The 20,914-nt window shown below is 40.2% G+C and overlaps 1 protein-coding gene across 2 annotated transcripts in view; it reads right to left on the bottom strand.

The window, feature by feature from the left end:
- Positions 1 to 20,914, bottom strand: part of paxbp1 (PAX3 and PAX7 binding protein 1) — a 57,859-nt gene that overhangs the window by 18,292 nt on the left and 18,653 nt on the right. For both annotated transcript variants that reach the window (XM_072513414.1, XM_072513415.1), the window contains exons 7-12: positions 19,282 to 19,468; positions 11,277 to 11,400; positions 10,095 to 10,197; positions 8,210 to 8,325; positions 7,319 to 7,518; positions 5,431 to 5,578 (exon numbers count right to left, since the gene is read on the bottom strand). In XM_072513414.1, the coding sequence (XP_072369515.1) occupies positions 5,431 to 5,578; positions 7,319 to 7,518; positions 8,210 to 8,325; positions 10,095 to 10,197; positions 11,277 to 11,400; positions 19,282 to 19,468 (878 nt within the window). The remainder of the gene's footprint in view (positions 1 to 5,430; positions 5,579 to 7,318; positions 7,519 to 8,209; positions 8,326 to 10,094; positions 10,198 to 11,276; positions 11,401 to 19,281; positions 19,469 to 20,914) is intronic.

Here is a 20,914-nt window from a genome sequence, read left to right as displayed (position 1 = left end):
CAGCCCAGCTCTGCATCCTATCAATGTCTCTTTGCAGCCTACAACAGCCCTCCACATTATCCACCAATCTTGGTGTCATCAGCAAATTTACTAACCCAACCATCAACTCCATCATCCAAGTCATTGGTAAAAATCACAAATAGCAGAGGACCCAGCACTGATCCCTGTGGTACACCACTGGTGACTGGGCTCCAGGATGAAAATTTACCATCTACCACCAACCTCTGTCTTTTTTTTTTTTTAAAACAAATTTCTTTATTCTCCTTTTTCACATTTTCTCCCAAATTTACAACCAACAATAAACAATAATCGGTAACAAATATGTCATTCCCCATATAAATAACAATGATCCCATCCTCCCACCAAACCCCAAACAGTAGCCCGCATGTTCACGTAAACAAACAGAAAGGAATCAGGAATCACCCATAGTGACCATCAACACGCACCGCCCCTCCCCCCAACCCTCCCACTCATCTCCCCCCCCCCCCCACCCACCACCCCACCCCACCCCTCCCCCACCCCCACCCCCAACTAATGTTCGATGTTATCCAATTCTTGAAAGTGCACGATGAATAATGCCCATGAATTGTAGAACCCCTCCATCCTTCCCCTCAGTTCAAACTTAACCTTCTCAAGAGTCAAGAATTCCAACAGGTCCCCCGCCACGCCAGGGCACAAGGTGGAGAGGCTGCCCTCCATCCCATCAGGATCCGCCTTCGGGCGATCAACGAGGCGAAGGCTACAACATCTGCCTCCGCACCAGTTTCCAACCCTGGCTGGTCCGACACCCCGAATATGGCCACCCGGGGGCCCGGGTCCAGTTTCACGTGCACCACTTTAGAAATTACCCTAAAAACCTCCTTCCAGTAATCCTTTTGCTTTGGACAGGACCAAAACATATGAACCTGATTCGCGGGCCCCCCCCCTCGCAACGTTCACACACATCTTCTACTCCTTCAAAGAATCGGCTCATCCTCGCCCTCGTGAGGTGTGCTCTGTATACCACCTTCAGCTGTATCAGCCCCAACCTCACGCACGAGGTGGAGGCATTCACTCTCCGGAGCACCTCACACCAGAACCCCTCCTCCATATCCCCTTCCAACTCTTCCTCCCACTTTGCTTTGATCTCTTCCAGTGGTGCCTTCTCCTCTTCCAAAATAGCTCCGTAAACCGCTGACACTACCCCCTTCTCCAGTCCCCCTGTCGTCAGCACCTCCTCCAGCAATGTGGAGGCCAGCTCCTCCGGGAAGTTCTGTATCTCCTTTCTGGCAAAATCTTGAACCTGCATGCATCTAAACATTTCCCCCTGCTCCAGCCCATACTTCCCTTCCAGCTCCTTCAATCCTGCAAACCGACCCCTAAGAAACAAATCTTTCAGTGTCGTAATCCCCTTCTCCTCCCATTTCCAAAAAATTCCATCCCACCTCCCTGGCTCAAATCTGTGGTTCCCCCGAATCGGCATTTCCCTTGACCCTGCCCCCAACCCGAAGTGTTGGCGAAACTGCCTCCAAATTCTCAATGAAGCTATTATTACCGGACTCCGAGTACTTCCCCGGGGCTATCAGGCGCTGTTGCTAGTGCTTTCAATCCCGACCCCCTGCACAAACTCTCCTCCATTCTGACCCACTGGGAATCAACCCCTCTGACCCAGCTCCGCACCTTCTCCACATTCGCCGCCTAGTAATACATCAGGTTCGGAAGACCCAAACCCCCTGCCTGCCTTCCCCTCTGTCGTAGCACCTTTCTAACTCTGGCCACCTTCCCTCCCCATATCCTTCCCTCAATCTGTCTGAAAAAAGCCTTTAGCAGGAAAATCGTCAGGCATTGAAAAATAAACAGAAATCGCGGCAACACTTTCATTTTAACCTGTATCCAACCCGCCTGTGACAGAGGGAGACTGTCCCACCTTGCCAGATCAGCTTTCACTCTCCCCACCAAACTAGAAATGTTGTATCTGCGGAGCTCCCCCACTCCCGGTAACCTGCACCCCCAGGTACCTAAAGTGAGTCCCTGTCCTACGGAATGGCAGCCCCCCCACCCCTGGCCGAGACACCACAAAATACTCACTCTTGTTGAGATTTAGTTTGCATCCAGAGAAAGACCCAAACACTCGAAGCAGCTCCAATATTCCTCCTATCGACACACTCGGTTCCGACACGTATAACAGCAAGTCACGTATAACATACAAGGACACCCTATGCTCAATTCCCCCCTGCACTATTCCTTTCCATACCCCCGAACTTCTTAATGCGATGGCCAACGGCTCAATCGCGAGTGCAAACAGCAGGGGGGGGACATAGGACATTCCTGCCTAATCCCACGGTGGAGAGAAAAGTATCTCGAGCTGATGTTTGTGCGGACACTCGCCCTCGGCTCCTTATATAATAGCTTTACCCAGTTCACAAATCGTCGTCCAATCCCAAACCGCTCCAGAACTGCCATCAAGTAGCCCCATTCTACCCAGTCGAACGCCTTCTCAGCGTCCAATGCCACAACCACCTGTTTCCTTCCCCTCTGCCGGTGCCATAACGACATTCAATACCCTTCTAATGTTTGAAAAGAACTGCCTCCCTTTCATGAACCCCGTTTGATCTTCACCTATCACCTTCGGGAGGCACTCCTCCAGCCTACCCGCCAGTACCTTCGCCAATACTTTTGCGTCCACATTCAGAAGCGATATGGGCCTATACGACCCATACTTCGTTGGATCCTTATCTTTTTTAGCAACAGGGAAATCGATGCCTGCCCCAAAGTTTGTGGCAACAACCCCTTCCCTATCGCCTCTTCAAACATCCCCACCATCAGGGGTGCCAGCTTATCCTTGGATTTTTTATAATATTCCACCGGAAACCCACCCAGCCCTGCCACCTTCCCCGACTGCATCCTCCCAACAGCATCCTTTATCTCGTGCTTCACTATCGCTCCTTCTAATGCCCTGTCCCCCTCCCCTAACCTCGGGTACTCCAACCCATCTAGAAATTCCTGCATCTCACGGTCTCCCCCAGGTGGATCTGAACTGCACAACCTCTCATAAGATTCCTCAAAAACTTTGTTAATCAGATCCGGAGCCACCACCAACTTCCCTGCCCTATCCCTCACCTGCACAATTTCCATTGCGCTGCTTCCCTCCGGAGCTGACCTGCTAACATATGCCTTATCTCCATGTTCGTAAACTGCACCCCTTGCTTGTCTTAGTTGGCGCACCACCTTCCTGGTACATAAGTTGGTCAAAGATCGCCTGTAGTTCCTTTTTCTTTTCCAGCTTTGCTGGGTCCCCATCCTCTGCATAACTCCTATCTACCTCCAACATCTCATCTATTACCCTCTGCCACTCCAACCTCTCCTTTGTCCACCCTGGCCTTAAACAAAATCACCTCCCCCTCACCACTGCATTTAGAGCCTCCCAGACGACCGCCTTCGACACCTCACCCGTACAGTTGAAACCTACATATTCCCTAATTACCTTTTCAATTTTGTCGCAGAATACTTGGTCCCCCAAAAGTCCCACATCTAATTTCCACCCCGGCCTATGCGTTACCCCCTTCTCCAGCACCATATCAACCCAATGCAGAGCATGAGCTGACACTGCAATTGCAGAGTATTTCGACCCCTTAACCCCAGCCAACAAAGCCTTCCCCACCACGAAAAAGTCGATCCGCGAATACCTTTTTTTTTGTAAAATATTTTTATTCTCCATTTTCACATTTTCTCCAGAATTTACACCCCACCCACAAGCAGTAAATGGTAACAAAAACAAAGTCAATTTCCTTATCAACAACAACGATCCCATCCTCCTACCACCCCAAGCAACGTCCCACCTGACAATATAAGCATCAAATAGAACAAACCCTCCCACGGTGGGACAAACAAAGGAGAAATAAGAGAGAAAGGAATTAGGAATCGCCCATGGTCACCATTAACCTATAGAGTCCCTCCCATCCCTCCCCTCTAACATTCAATGCCATCCAATCTCTGAAAGAGTACCGTAGATGACACCCATGCATTGCAAGCCCCCCCCCCCCGCACCCCTCCACTTCCTCTTACAAAAGTCCTCCCCCCAACCACTGTTCCTTCTCCTATCTTTCCACCCCGGCTAGACTCATCGGGACTTAGTCTGCCAGGCTCCGATGGCCGCAGCCCCTCCCCCCACCTCACTCCCGTTCACTGGCAGGTTTAAACCAGCCAGCGTGGAGGCCCCCGCCCAGGTCTCTTTCCCCCTTGCCCGGCCCCAGGAAAACCAAGAAATCCCCTTTAGCACACAAACCCCGCATACACACCCAAGCTCCAAAGAACCATCATTGCAAGTGAAAGTCCCCTCTCTGCCCTTGTTCAAGTATATACAACGTTGGCTCATTTAGCACATACACCCGCCGCAGTTACTGATCCAATCGGCCAAATAATCCTCTATGCCATGCCTCCTTACTTTCTGATGAGCTGACCATGGGGCACCTTATCAAACGCCTTACTAAAATCCATGTATACGACATCAACTGCTCTACCTTCATCTATGTACTTAGTTACCTCCTCAAAGAATACAATCAAACTTGTGAGGCAAGACTTACCCCTCACAAATCCATGCTGACTATCCTGGATTAAGCTGTATCTTTCCAAATGATCATAAATCCTATCCCTCAGGACCCTTTCCAATAATTTACCTATGACCGAGTGGAGCCTAACCGGCCTATAATTCCCAGGGTTATACCTATTCCCTTTCTTGAACAAGGGGACAACATTCGCCTCTCTCCAGTCTTCTGGCACTATTCCTGTAGACAGTGAGGATATAAAGATCAAAGCCAAAGGCTCTGCAATCTCATCCCTCGCCTCCCAAAGAATCCTAGGATATATCCCATCAGGCCCAGGGGGACTTATCTATCCTCAGGGTTCTCAAAATTTCTAACACATCTTATTTATTTGAAAGTTTATTTGAAACAGTGAGAAAAGTCAAGATCACTTTATTTTAAACATAACCGATTAAGTAACAGAGGGACAATTTTATTTTCAGTCACCATTCCAGTTGATTACTTTAGTAATAATTCCATATTTATACTGTGCAACTTTGTAAGGCAATTACTTGCAATGCCAAATTCAGCTTCAGAGGGAGTCTTGCAATCAGTATCTCTTTAAAATCAACCAATTACATTTTTTTATCTCACCATTTCTTGATTTAAAAAGTTGCATCTCTGCCATCCAAAACAGTTCACATTTCCTGACCTGTTATTATGCAACACATACGGCAGTAAAATACAATGAGAAATTGAATTTGCAAAGATTTTTGTAATTTGATAATAGCAGTTACCTTAATAAGCAGCTGGATACAGATCAATAAATTATACACAATAGCATTGAAATGAGGAAATGTGGAACAAATTAGAGGTTTTATTTGTTGAATGCATTCTACCAACGGGCCTAAAATGTTAAAACTTTGATTACCTGTCAGTTTTGGTAAAACCACTTTTTCTACAATTGCAGGCAACAGGTATGTGTCAACATCATCCATCTGTGGATCTTGCCCCTCTTCACATCCATAAAATAGTAAAGATTCGAACCAGAGCATACTTTCAAAGTCACGACAATTAGGCTATTAGAAAAATGCACAAAATGATTTATGCAATGTGTATTTATCTACCACAGTTAATAGACAAATAAGTTGCAAAATAGTGTCATTAATCTTTATTTCTGTGCCCAAAAATCTTAACTGATGAGATTTGCACCTTAAAGTGAATAATTTTTACCCAGGCCACGCCTGATGTAAAGGTTATTTTTCACTTTACAACAGAAAATATGATGGGATTGCGATAAGGTTTGCATTTACAAATAGTGATATAGAAACTGGACTTCCAGTGGACAGTTTCTATAAAAGAATTCAATGATCAATCAAATCAGGTTGACATGTCATGAGCTAGATTATTATTCAAAAAGGGAAACAAAAAGCAGCTAATTGTCGGCCAGTTAATTTGACATTTGTCGTTGGGAAAATCTTAGTCCACCAAAAAGGATGTAATAGTAGAACATTTAGAAATGCATAACATAATTAAACAGAGTCAGAATGGTTTCATGAAGGGGAAATCATGCCCAACAAATTTATTAGAATTCTTTTAAGTGGGGATAGATGAAGGGGAACCAGTCGATGTAATGAGGGGCAAAACGTGGCAGGTGGAATATAATGGAGGAAAACGTGATGATCTGCACTTTGGTAGGAAGAATAAAGGAGCTAAATATTATTTTAATGGAGAAAGAATGCAGAAAGCTGCAGCACAGAGGGATTTTGGGATACTCGGGTATAAACCACTAAAAACTAGCATGCACGCTCAGCAGGTAATAGGAAAGGTAAACGAATGGGGAAGGTAAATTAATGTTGGGTTTTATTTTAAAGGGGATGGAGTATAAAAATTTAAAAAACTACACAAGGCACTAGTTAGACCACATCTTGAATATCATGAACAGTTTTGGTCGCCTTATCAAAGGAAAGATCTTTTAAAAATTTGTTCATGGGATGTTGGCATTGATTACTGGGCCAGCATTTATTGCCCATCCCTAACTGCCCTGAGCTGAGTGGCTTGCTCAGTTATTTCAGAGGGCAGTTAAGAGTCAACCACACTGCTGGGAATCTGGAGTCACATGTAGGCCAGGCCAGGTGAGGACAGATTTCCTTCCCTAAAAAAAAAGTAAACCAGATGTGGTTTTACAACAATCGACAATGGTTTCATAGTCCAGAAATCCAGATTTTTATTGAATTCAAATTTCAACATCTGCCCTGGTGGGATTCAAACTTGGGTCCCCCAAGTCTCTGGATTATTAGCCTAGTGACTACGTTTTATATGTAAACTCGAATACAAGAGGGAATGAACACTTAAGGTGGGAGAGCAGTCCATCCTTCGATGGTCTCGAACTACCAACCTTTCAGTTATCAGCCGATCAAGCAAGCCCTTTGCGCCACAGAATCGGATGCTACTACATCACTGCCTCCCCTATCTCTTTCAATTAACAGTACATTTATTTATAAACATATTTTCAGAAGAATAAAATTATCCACAGAATACCCATTTCACTCTATTCCTCATCAGCGGCCTAGTATTTCCTAATCATGTGTAGGCCATCTGTTCTCTGCCACTGCTACTCTCTAACCATCCACATGATAACAAACAATCCAGGTGATTAACAAAGCAACTTTTTATCCCTCTGGTGGGAAAGTCAAGTTTGGGGGTTTTCAATTGGGAAAGTCACTTTCACAAAGTCAAGGCACTATATAAAGCTTCAATAAATTCAAGGCACCTCAGCCATAGACATATAGTTTTTTTAAGTAACCTCCAGTTCTCACCTCAAAAGGATTCCATTTTATGAGTTGTAACCGAACAAGTGGATTAAGCAGTTTTGGAAGGCATAGACCAATATATGCATCTTTATAATGCGTGTAATAAATTTGACGCCAGACTTCAAATCGAGTCTTGATGCAGTCAAGTGTGCAGAAATCATCCAAAACATCTTCAAATACTTTTCTTGATTCGTTGACAATTCGATCTACAAAAGATTTCAGCCTTTTAACTGTTCATTCAAAAATAGCGGCTTCATTTTTACGTGTATTTATACACACACAACACTGTTTAAGAGTGCATTTTTTCCATCTAATTTCAACCTCACTGTTATTGTAAACAAAATGTATTGTGAAAAGAGAGGACAAATGATATTTAAAACAAGGGTTTTCCAATGTTTCCAAATTACCAATTTAAGAATCAGGAGTTGGTCACATCCAGGAAATGAAAGAGGATAGAATTTGTTAAATCTCTGTAGCAGTTACTGGCAGTAGAAGCATGGTGGCATTCCAATTCAGAATGTTGATCGTAAACAATGAGAAATCGTGGGGTCAAAACAGACACAAATTGATCCATTGCAGTATGTAGTTTTTATTTGGATGTGGGCATCGCTGGCTGGCCAGCATTTATTGCCCATCCTTAATTGCCCTTGAACTGAGACAGTTAAGACATTGCTGTGGATCTGGAGTCACATATAGGCCAGGCCAGTCCAGATAAGGATGGCAGGCTTCCCTCCCCAAAGGACTTTAATGAACCAGATCACTTTCTAATGTGAAAAAGAGAATTTTCCCACAGGATATACTTTCAGCCACATACTAAAATTTACAGTTGTCAAAGCATCTCCTTCCTTGATTTTGCAACTGAGTGTGCCATTTCAGTGTATCTTGCAATAGGCATACCATTTTCTATATTAAAGCTATTGATATCTGTGGACGTTTCTTCATCATCACTTGACAGTCCTTCATGGTGTTCAGCCATCTTTCCTGCTTGTTCTCTGGCCAATCTTCGACGTGCTCTAATTAATTAGAATCCACAGTTAAAACATGGCATTTTCATCAGGACAGTTTTCACATCCATTTTTCTTCTACAGCTTTAGAAAGTCACAAAAATATACATACCTCACCCATTTATTAAATTCCTAAATATTCCATATTTCTTTGATTTGCTCCGAACGATAGATTAGATGCAGAATCTTAAGTCATTTAGATACTTTTCTACACCTCCGCAAAATGTCTTTGATACTTTTTGCTAACAAACACCAAATATGTTTGTTAATGCTCTCATTTAATTTGAGTTACAACTGAAAGAGCACATGAACATGATACAAATAAGGTACAAAATGACTGGCAGGATAGAGGAATAAATGATGCAGCTTCCTCCCAATGGCAAGAATAACTTGTATTTATATAGCACCTATACATAGTAAAAATATCTCAAGGTGTTTCACAGGGCTGCTATCAAACAAAATTTGATACCGAGATACATAAGGAGATATTAGGGCAGATGATCAAAAGCTTGCTCTAGAAGGGTCGTAAAGGAGAAAAAGGCCGTAGAGAAGCAAAGAGTCTCAAGGGAGAGAATTCCAGAGCTTATGCCGTTGGCTTTTGAAGAAACAACTGCCAATAACGCAGTGGTTAAAATCACTGCTGCTAAACAGGCCAGAATTGTATGAGCGCAGATATATCAAAGAGTCGCAGGGCTAGAGAAAATCAAATAGTTAGCAAGGGGCGAGGCCATGGAGGGATTTGAAAACAAGGATGAGGATTTTAAAATGGAAACATTGCTTAAACAAAAACCAATGTATGTTAGGTGAGCAAAGGGCTGGTGGCCAACAGGATTTAATGAGAGTTAGGAAATGGGCAGCAGAGTTTTAGATGACCCTAACTTTACAGAGGATATAATCGACACCAGTGGTTCAAGAAGGCAGCTCACCACCATTTCAAGGGCAATAACTGCTGGCCTAACCAGCAATGCTCACATCCCGTAAATTAATAAAACAAAATATGAGGCTCTGGTTCAGGGGTGTGTTGGAATGATCAAATCTAGAGGTAACTAAGGCATGGATGAAGGTTTCAGCAGAAGATGAGCTGGAAGGTTGGAACAGAGTCAGGTGATGTAAAGCAGGAGGAAAGAATTGACATCTTGATCACATGTTTGTGCCTTTAAGGTCAAATATGCCACCAAGGTTTGATCTCAGACAGCTGCCAGGCTGGACTCAGTGACTGTGGAATGGAGTTTGCACAAGGACTGAAGACTACAGCTTCATAAGGCCCGAAGAAATGGGAGCGAGAGTAGGCTATTTGGTCCTTCAAGCCTGCTCCATCGTTCAATAAGATCATGGCCGATCTGATTGTGGTCTTCACCCCACTTTCCTACCTGACCCCATAACGCTCAACTCCCTTGTGAATCAAAAATCAGTCTAACTCAGCCTTGAATATATTCAATGACCCAGCCTCCACTGCTCACTGGCAAGAGAATTCAAAACAGCAATGATCCTCAGAGAAGAAATTCCTCATCTCCATCTTAAATGGGAGATGCCTTATTTTGGAACCTTTGCAGACCCTGTATCCTCCTCACAACATGTTATCCCACCCATTTCATATCAGAAAATCTGGCATACAATCATCCAAGTCATCAATTATAGATTGGAAATAGGTGATGTCTCAGCAATGATCCACTAGTCTTCACAATATTTACTTGGTGTTTTATCCAATCCTTCAGTACTGCATGTCAAACATGCCGTTTTAAAATGTAGAATGGGTGGCTTTAAACAGGCAATCATACCTACGAGCCTCTCTCTCTGCAATCCTTCGTTGTTTGGCATTTTCTTGATACAAAGCACGATCACGACCAAATGAATCCAGACTTGGGGCCATAACGGTTTTACCTGCAAATATAAAGTGGACAAAATTACCAAAAGCTTTCTCAAAGTAGTATCAATTAACAATTAAGTTCAATTTTCATTGACCACAGAATTTAAGCCTACTGAGACCTACACCATTAGGAGCTCGTAAACTGAGTCAGGTTGAGTAAGAACTAATACAACTACCAGTGAAGTTAAAGTGATTGGAGGTAAGTGAGGAGAAAGGAAGAGTAAAACTATATTTGTAAAAAAAATGCATTCGTTGTTAAAAATTAAAACAATTTAATTCTCGGAAATACACAATTTCACAGGCAATGGTGCAATGTTCTAACAATTTAATGTGTACGCATCTTATGAGTATTCAAAATTAGGAAGTGTTATGAAATAAGCAAAGATCTCTTATCAAAGATTTTGTTGAGAGATCAGCTTTATGACACTTGGAAAATCCAAAGCAGGAGCAATCTTTTCCCTCAGCTGAAACACCAATTACCAGATTTGATATTTCACACTGAAGTGCGGCACTACATAAAGAGCGTATTAAAATAAGCAAAGGGAAGGATTCTTTGTATTGTGATGTTTCTGTGCTGAAGGAGATCAGCTGGTAAAAGCAGCTGTTTGTGCAAGCCTCAGAAAGCCGTTACGCTCCTCTAAGAGTTTCTTTTTGTTCAAATCATTACCTGACAAAACAGGGAATAATTGAAGGGTGAAATGAACCCTCAGTGAAAACCATAAATCAAAACAAATTTTAAAACTATTCCTTTCTAGCTGAATAAATTGTTTTCAAAAGTATACTGACGATGTTGTCAGTTTACTATCTGTGTCTAATCCAAAACTAGAGCCGAAGTTACCTTTCACATAATAGTAAGACAAGTTTCCAATCAACATTTCACCATATAATTGGGACACCTTAGATCCTCTGAATTTTGTTGCACTTACCCTATCTGTACTAAATATTTTTTTAAATAAGAAATGGTATCAAACTAGTCCCTTGGTAACTTCAAGCCAGTCTTGTATGCTGGATTAATATGCATTTTTATTAATCTAATGTATTACAATGAACAAGGCTGTTCAATGAAAAATAAAAACCTTCAAGATGGACTGACTTGAATGGCTTGAATATTCCGATGATTCATCTTTAATATCATCTTGCCGTCTCTGGACAAACCGGGCAGCCCGCTGTTTCAGCAGCTGGTGCATGGCAGATTCAAGGTCATTAACCAGGGGTACCTGAAAAATATAACACACTACGTAATACCTAGGCCCTTTATAATAGGCCCTGGCCTGCGCTAGTTATACCATGGGTACAGTTTTAAATTTGTGCTAGTTCTTGCAAATCTTCAACTACAGTGGCCAAAGTGATGAGAAATGGAACAAAGTTATTGTAGTTACACATTTTCTGACTGAAATAATTCCAATATTTTAAGTCCACTACACAATATTTAGCCAAATGTATCTGGAAAGTTAATGGTAAGTTATATTTTTAAGGTATAACTGGAAACTTCAGTAAGTGGACAAAATGGTTATTTCAGTTCGGTCACCAATACCGTTAACAAAAAAACAGTAAAATGAATCCAAAATCAAAGCAAAAAAAACCCCCCAAAATAGAGTGAATCTTCTCATCTTGAATTTCTGGCCGCCACACAATATTCCAGAAGAACCTATACACACCAGCAGTCATGTACCCTGGCTCTTTAGTTTAAACCAACATCGTATTTTCTGCATTACTGTAAAGTATAGCATGATTAAACAAAAACATTTAAGCAGTGTTTATGCTGAGCTACAATGTAAAAGCTGAAAACGGAGTGGAAATGGAAATTTTCTCAGTGGAAAGTAATTTAACAAGTATCTTCCAGGTTTGGCCATTTAAACAAAATTCTAATATTTTCGATTATAAATGATTGTTTAGAAAATTAAAAATCCAGTAGAGTATTTTAGTCTGAGTTATGCAGATCTTCTACATGAAGAAGAAACATTTTTTACCCGTGTTTATTCTTGGCTATTTAAAAATAGACTTCCAAATTCTACTGCCACAATGACTAGTGATATACAAGAAATAAATATGTGTTTATAGTTTCTACATTTTATAGATGAAGTATCTTTCCTTATTTATGGCAATAAGTGCCTCAAGTGCAGATCCTCTTGAGCAGTGTAAATTTAGAGAAAATGCCAGTTCTCCTCTAAAGCGGGCAGCCCGCTGTTTCAGCAGCTGGTGCATGGCAGATTCAAGGTCATTATCTACTGATAACTTGGTTCTCTTAAGTTTTTTGTCTCTGCTTTTTCACCCATTTTCAATCACTAGGTGAAAGTATTTTGCTTATGAATATTGTCAACATGGTGAAATTTACACAAAGCTTGTGCAACTTAAACCAGAGCCTGCCATAAACTCCTGTCAAATGGTTAATGTGGGCTTCCTGGCACAATGAAGCTTTTACCCAAATGCTAATCAATATTTCCACTTTTCAAATGCTGACATGCCCCTTTGAAATTTTCCAGTATTTTATTTCAGATTTCCCCTTTAAATCTACATGTTATATAACCCATCACAAACTTACAAGATATAAATATAAAACTGAAAAATGTGAAAACTGCCATAAATTTATCACCCTTACCTATCACAATAAAACAAAACCCCATTGCAATAAATAAACATCGTACACCCCCTGTTAAAGAGTTTCTTATAACTTCGAATTCTAATCCATTGCACTGATTTCCAAATGACAATACACTATCCAGCTCCTTCAGAGCATAGAAAGCAAATTGATACAGATCACTGCCAGTAAGTAGTCTAATGGCAGTGTGTGAAACTGATTGTGCTGAAGCTTTTGCTTCAAACTATTCAGCTCAAGGTATGACTTCCCATTGTTACACTGACTGTACATTGTGACAAAATGAATCACATCACTCAACCGAGAATCTTTTGTCAATCCAATATTGCAATCTTCATTTGACTTTAACCAAAAGGAAGTGCGGTCTTTCAAAATATATCAATTAGAGACAAATTTCAACTTTCGGGTAAATACTGCAGACAGAAAAGATAGTGCTGTACTTGGAATGAAGCATGTACGACTTCGCTACAACATTGCAGACGACTGCAAAACCACACTAAATTCACGACCAATTATGCAGCATGTTGAATGATGTAAGCAATTCATCCTGTATAATATGATCTTCCAGATAATATAAACAGGAAATTTAAAAAATTGATCTGATTGCTCCAATTGTGGACAGCACTGTGAAGCATGGCTCACTATCCCTCAGCAAAAATATTAGCTAACAGTATAAATAAATTCTGTGAATACAGAAAAATAATACTGCATTGCTTGTGAAGATCTGGAGAAAAGCTTAATTTTTCCCACAGGACAGTTTATAAAGCTAGCACTCTTTCAATGCTGCAAGCTTGCTAGTTCATCAGTTTAGTTTTAGATGAACAAAGAAAAATATCAAGGTAGAAAACTATTTAGCTGCATGATTGAGGATTGCAGCATTGTGGCCTTGAGGAGAGGAACAAAGTAATCCTGCTGTCTATTTTTTTTAAAAGGAGAGTTTAGACTTTAAAAAATCTTTCTCAAAGTTAAGATGACAAGTAAATTAATACAAAATGTAGCTTTAGGGTGGAGGACAGATATTGAAAATGAAGGCACCGAGAGCTCCCCAAAGTATCTTTACGTGGGTTAATTTTCTGCCACACTCTCTCTCCAGTCAAAGGGGAAATAATTTTGTTAAAGGCAGCAAAAAAATGGGGAGCGAGGTGAGCATTCTTTTCTCATGAAAATAATGAGAATAAATTTCCACGTATAGACTATTGGATAGGATGTTTCTTTCTAGTCAATGGGTGCATGTTGCAATTATCCTTCAATCTCTCCGACACGGATGAAGATGAGAACTATTTCCTTTTGTCTCATTCACGAGATAGAGTGGCTGGTGCAGGTACAATGTGATGACCAAATGGTAAACATTACTGAATTTCAGGAAAAAATGGACTTGTAAAAATGCCTATAAAAAACCTTTAATTTCTTCTCTCTCTCAACCTCTCCTCCAATTCCTTGATGGGCCATTAGCAAATTCTATTTGCACATGCTGTTGAATGAATAAGGAAGAATGTCATCTGTCAAATTAACTTTCACAATACTTTGTTTACTGGGCTGCCCAACAGTATTAATTAACATAATTTTTTGATATTGCTATTACTTATAACCTGAAACGGTCCTGGAAACAACAAACTTACATTGATTTAGTGCCATTCACATCTACAACCAATGAATTGCTTTTGAAGTGTAGTCACTTGTATCAGGGTGATCAATTACTTTTAATCTGCAGCTATAGTTTATTATTTATGCACAAGAGTCACATTACTAAGAAAAAAAGTAAATGCTATAACTATAAACTATAAAGTAAATGCTATAAATATTCTTTTATGTTAATTAGTCCAGCAATACAGCACTGCGCGACAAAGGCCAGTGGTCATTCTGGAGATACAAGTTCAAACCTCCTCAGCGAAAACCCAAACCGGTAGGAAACCTTTTGTTTTTAAATAAATTAAGTGAAGTAATTCTAAAACCCATATTATTTTGCAACCCTGCAAAAAAAATTGCCATTCATGTCACTAGCCCACATTAGTTTAACATGTTTGGTTTCTTCCTGTCATAATTAAGGTTAGAGTAAGACATGAGCAGTAACCGTTCCATCTTCTAAAACATATCATATGGATTTCAATTTAGTTGCCAGTTTGCTGGTTGGTATTTACTCTCAAATGGAACACTTGAAAGTTTCTAACAATTATATAACTCTTGGTTACTTTGTCCAATCAAAATAGTGCTGCATTTTGGTTCAGAATTTATAGCATAGTGTCATCCAATGGTAAAGTAAATCATACTGCAGAATGTGTACGCTCAATGGTTTATTTTATTAATATACTGGGTTCTCAAGATAGGTATCTGCATTTCTTAGGTTTCAGGGAAAGATTAAGGTAACACTATCCTCTGCAGTTTCAAAACGTCATCTTAAGAATTTAAAAACAATGGATGACAGTTGAGTTATGGAGAATGTGGTAAAATATGATAAGTATTCGGATAAGAGTAAACAATGTCCATTATAAATTGGCAAACTCCAAAGGGAGCAAAGTTAACATAGTCCATCTATTACAGAATAGCAACTAAAATGAGAACCCTTCTTCAAGACATTTTGAACTGTATTGAAGAACTTGTATTTATATAGCATATTCACATTCTCAGTACCGCCCCAAAGTACTTCACAACAAATTATTTTTGTAATGAAGAACACGGTGGCCAATTTGTGTAAAGCCAGGTACCACAATCAGCACTGACATAAATGATCAGATAATATGTTTAAATGGTGTTGACTGAGGGGTCAACATTAGTCAGGACACTAGAACCCTCCCGCACGTTTTCCAAACAGTGTCATAGATTCAGTTTACCAAATTCTTTACCCAAGAGAATAGATTGGGCTCTGTTTTAACAGCTTTGAAAGGTAGTACCTTCTGATGCGACAGTGTGTGTACGTGTCTCTAACAAATCAATGTGACACTTCTAGTGTGTAGGTGAAGCAAGTTAGCACGCATTCCACTTGTGTGCCAGTTTGCTTCTCATTTTCAGCCTACATCACTGGCTAGCAGAAATGCAAAAGAGTCAAATGTGTAAGTCTCTCCCTGTCACTACAATCTCGACTTCAGCAACTCCTCAGTTGTGCCTCCTTGTGATCAAACACAGAAGCTGGGTCCCTTCGTGCACCAGCATGTGGACACACACTGACACTCATGAACTAAACTCCCAGCTGTGGACAAATAGCTCCACTGCCAGATGGATATCTTGGGAGAGTTGAAGGCTAAGGGAGCAAACACCAGAAAATCTGGAATCCAGACCAATGGCAGACTAGTCTTGAAATATGCTATTTTTCCAGAAGCTCCAGCAACTAAGCCAGTGCCAAACATAGTGCTTTGCATCCCATTGGACTCAACTGGGAGGTCGAGAGGACCCTGACATTTGTGCAACTCAGGGTCTTCATATATTCTTCCCAGGCTTGCGAGGAGGGGGTCACTCTACTTTCACTAGTGATAAAATAACACAGGAGACAGCAGTTATAAGTGTTAAACTCAACCTGGCTGACGTGGAGAATGGGTGCTATGGGTTGTCACTGACGATTGGAGAGACCATTGTGCCCCACTTTTCAGCCACTGCTCACCTCAAGTCAGACAGCCCCAAATCGCAAGGTGCTGAACCCGACAGTCAATCTGTGCTTGGGATCACTGCTCAACAGGTGGATAGAATCCATTGCACCAAGAAACAAACCGACTGGAAGGGCATTGGGAAAGGCAAGCTGAAACTAAAACCTCAACTGGCTAGGGAAAGCAGAAGTCAGAGAACTATGCACCTTTTCAGCCCACCGTTTCCTCTAAAGCAAATATGGCAGAGACGACCATGCTAGAGTGGGGCTCTAGTCACACCAGGCGATGCTTAACAGAGTTAACCACCACAATCATCCTCCAAGAATGGCCACACTAAAATGTCAGTCTAGATGTGTGTCTTTGGATTGGAAAAAAGATGTGAAATGTATCGAGGAAAGTACTTAACTACATTAAAGTTTCCATTTAAAATGTACTTTGGGCTCAATATTTTAACATTTGGAAAGAAAAATATGCATACTAATTTGAATAGTATACTCTTTCTAATGGCATGAAAAAGGATAGAGTAACTAGCAATTTGAGAGGCTCAAAAACATTCGCCAATTGCACGCTTCGACCAAAAGAATGTATTAGACAGTTTTGCTTCACAATATTTGCAGGGAAATTAAATGGTCACCACTCTCTATTCACTTTCTTAGTCAATTATACACTCCCAAGGTGACCTACGGTTTTCAAGATTGTAAAGTAGATTGACAATGTACATTAAGATAAATTGTACACTGCTTTAAACAAGGGTATAAAAGCTTGGGAAATAAAAAGGGCAGGTTGGAATGAATCAGGAGATATTCCTGGAGACAAACAGCAGAGGTATAACTGAGGGAGGGATTAGGACCAAACAACAATACTTTTTTTTGGACTAAATGGTTGTTTTGAATTCCTTCGTAGTGGATTTATGCACAACTCTGGACACACAACAAATTAAAAATAACTACCTCTAAAGAATGTATTATGTATATATTTTTTTTAAATTAGCAGTTTAAACTTAAGAATTTCACTTACTGGAGTTAGTCACAAGATTTCAAGGAACACCACCAACAGACATGCTTGACTAACAACCTAGAATGTTCCAGGCAAAACTCAAACCAAGGAAGTTGCAAATTCAAAGAATATCCTGATAAAAGTTCAAGCAAAGTTTAACCTGTCACTTTGACTTCAAGTTTTTATCTGAGTGTGCATATAGCCAGAAGTAGTGCCAGAAACTATTCTGGATATGTAAGAAAGGATTATGAAAAAGTAGTATGTTTTGGTTGCTTTATTGCTATTCCACTTTTATCACATTTCACGTTCATTTCCTTCACCAAATGTATTGAGAGTTCTCACCACACTATTTAATAGAAGAGATACTTTATATTAGTTTATCTGGCAAGTGGCAATTTTTCAATGCCAGAAAGTATTTTGCTACCTCATGAACTGGTACTCCTTATTGGCTAGGAATTTAAAGATGAATTTAGTACGAAAAGAATCACACCCATGCAAAGGTCATGAAGGTTTCAGCTTTCAGGCAAACTGCCAATGAATTCACGGAATAAACACCTGCACATCTGACAATTAATTTTATAAAAACTGTGCAGATGACCTATAACCCAAACTCATTTAGAAAAACTAACAGCTTGGAAGTAGAATTTAATTTCAGTTTAGCTCATCCAGATTCCTTTCAAGATTCAATGGGGGTATTGTAAACTCATCCTGAAATCACAGGAACTCTAGAATCAAACTGCTCTGTGACAGTCTTGGTGGGGTTAGAGAATGGTTATTAAAATATCAGATCGCCTGCAGCTCTGCAAAATATGTTGCTGTGGAAAAAATTAATGGCTAGAAACAAAGGTGACAGCAATGATAAGCATTTATCACTTTTCCTCTCTTTGAAGTCATACTTTCCCAAGAAAATGGATGATTATTTTCTCTATAAAGCTGAAAGCATAATTGAGTATACCTACTTTGTTGCAGCAGAATACATTTGTTGCCCAGCATAATTAACTTGTTTTCTGATTTGTAAAATAGTTTTTATTTGATGAGCATGCCTCTCCTCTATTTTCAAATATTTTATCCTCACTAAGCCTGTCCAAACCATTCACCAATTCGGCTCGAATTGACTACTCGGAACCACGAACGTGGTCCAGTGGAAAAGCAATTCCTCTTTTTGGAAGCGATTGCTTTCACCGCAGTAACGATACCCAGTGGACCATAGACAAAGGTCCAAGTTCATCACTCCACAATGTGGCCATTTTTTTTCCTGAACGCATCTATTTGCTGTTTTGAATAACTCAGCTCGGGAACAATCAATTCAATTATCAACAGAAGGTGGTAGATGTATTCAATGGAAACCTCCTTCATGGCATTATTGATCTGTGTCATTTCACTTCACCAAATATGTGAAACACCCTTCAATTACTGTTTTCTCAGGAATAAAAATGTTAGGAAGCACAAATAAAAAGGCTAAGCACTTACATTCTAAGTAATTACCTAGACAATTACATTAGGCTTTAGCAAATGCAAAACTTTTAGACTACTTTCCTAGAATTATTGATGAGCCCTGGCAGTTGCGTACTTTCACAAAACACAGGATGATTATGGAAATGGATTATAATGTATTTTTTCCTAATACTGGGAATTACTCTCACTGTTCCATTAATTCCTTCTCTTGCTTTAAAATATTCAACTGCACCAAACAAGTTAACCCACCTACCTTTCTGTAGCACTGTTATACTGAAAGGTGCAGTTTTCACATTTTTGAAAGGAATCTGGTGGATGGTGGCTGGAATGTCAAGTACCCAAGTACCAGGTAGGGGCTACTGTCAATTTACTCCTTCTGTATATTGGTATAAGTGGTGAGGACCCTTAATACATAAAATGATTTTTTTTTTTTTTACTTACAAGCAGGAAGTCCACAAACAATTACTTCAACTTACCTTTTCGTTGAAACACTCAAGCAAGTCTCGGACATACCCTCGCATTTCTTGAAAAAATCTATACCGTCCACTATCATCTGTGATGCCTTCAAGTCTTTCTATTGTTTTAGATGAGTTTTCCAGATCTTCATGAAGTTTGTCAAGCCGCTGCTGATTTGTTTTGTGCACTTCTTTCATTGAATCCAACCTAACAACAACAGCAATCCATGAAAATTATTTTGACCATTGACCTTAAAGACTAAATAGGAAAATCTCAATTACCAGTCACAATTGATGTATCAAATCTATCTGCTAACCAAATTTTATTACATCTCTTCTATGATATAGAATTGTGAATAACCTAATAGTTAGACTAAGAAATAATCCCAAGCATCTATATACTGTTGAACTTGTTCTCAGTGGTGACAAATATACTCATCTTCAAAACACTGCACAGTGGTCAAGTGCTTTGCGTGCACCATTAATAAATGCAACTCTAAGGCTACAGTATTACTGCACTACTGGCTTGAGATTGCTAGCTGAAATGTCCAATTTGTAGTCAGCAAACTCAAGCAGTAATGCAAGCTGCCTCAGGTAGATGAGGGCTCTTTGCATGTGCGCTTACACATACAAAGAGCTCTAGCTCCACTGGCAATTTTTGAATATTTGAGCATGAAGTATATCTTGCACTCTTAAGAAAATATAAAAAGAGCTCACAAGGTCCAATGGTTTGTACCGATACACTTCAATTCTAGGTCATTACCACTCTGTGGAGTCAAGCTCAAGGGCAGCGAGAAACTGAAACCGTGAGAAAAAAAAAAATCACTCTGCAGCAAGCAGAAGTAAGTAGCAGCTTAACTCATCCGGAGTACAATCATGCATTTCCTTTGATTTTTGTTTTCCAACAAAAACTCATTATAAATGCAGTGGCTTTTGACACAATCTCTCCCTCCTTTCCCCCCACCCCAGTTCTATTTTTTTTCATCAAGTAGAAACTGATCCCAAAGTACTCATGGATCAACTGACAGGAAGAAATAAAACAAAGCCCAAGGAAAAAAAAAAAAAAAATTTATATAAAAAAAAAAAAAAAAAAAAAAAAAAAAAAAAAAAAAATCGCTTATTGTCACAAGTAGGCTTCAAATGAAGTTACTCTGAAAAGCCCCTAGCCGCCACATTCCGGCGCCTGTTCGGGGAGGCTGGTACGGGAATTGAACCATGCTGCCGGCCTGCTTTAAAAGCCAGCTATTTAGCCCAGTGTGCTATACCAGCCCAGAGTAACCTTGGGAGCGTAAGGGAATTATCGAGCTACAGCAAAGACTAAAATGACTGCTGAATGGAATAATGTCTTTTGTTAGGCTGGACAGGAGAGCACCTATCCCAAGCTTTCATTTGTTTAACTGATATCAATGAAGAAAATAGCTAATTATAATAGGTCAGACTGGTACCAGGATTATTCCAGAAAATAGATGTCCCAGACTTGTGTTTTTCAAGAACATATTAATTCTTTGCTCATTTTGAAATAAAATGAAGGACCTTATTAATCGACCCTCAATTGTGTCAAAAAATCTACCTAACAATTCTACTGTACCTTTCTTACCTATTACAGATATCAGCCTCAAGACAGTCTTCACTAATACAAATATTCTCCATCCTA

Source organism: Scyliorhinus torazame, chromosome 8 (genome assembly GCF_047496885.1).
Source record: "Scyliorhinus torazame isolate Kashiwa2021f chromosome 8, sScyTor2.1, whole genome shotgun sequence".
NCBI lineage: Eukaryota > Metazoa > Chordata > Chondrichthyes > Carcharhiniformes > Scyliorhinidae > Scyliorhinus > Scyliorhinus torazame.
The sequence above is the reverse complement of the archived record's forward strand: the minus strand, read 5'-3'. Positions and strand labels throughout refer to the sequence as shown.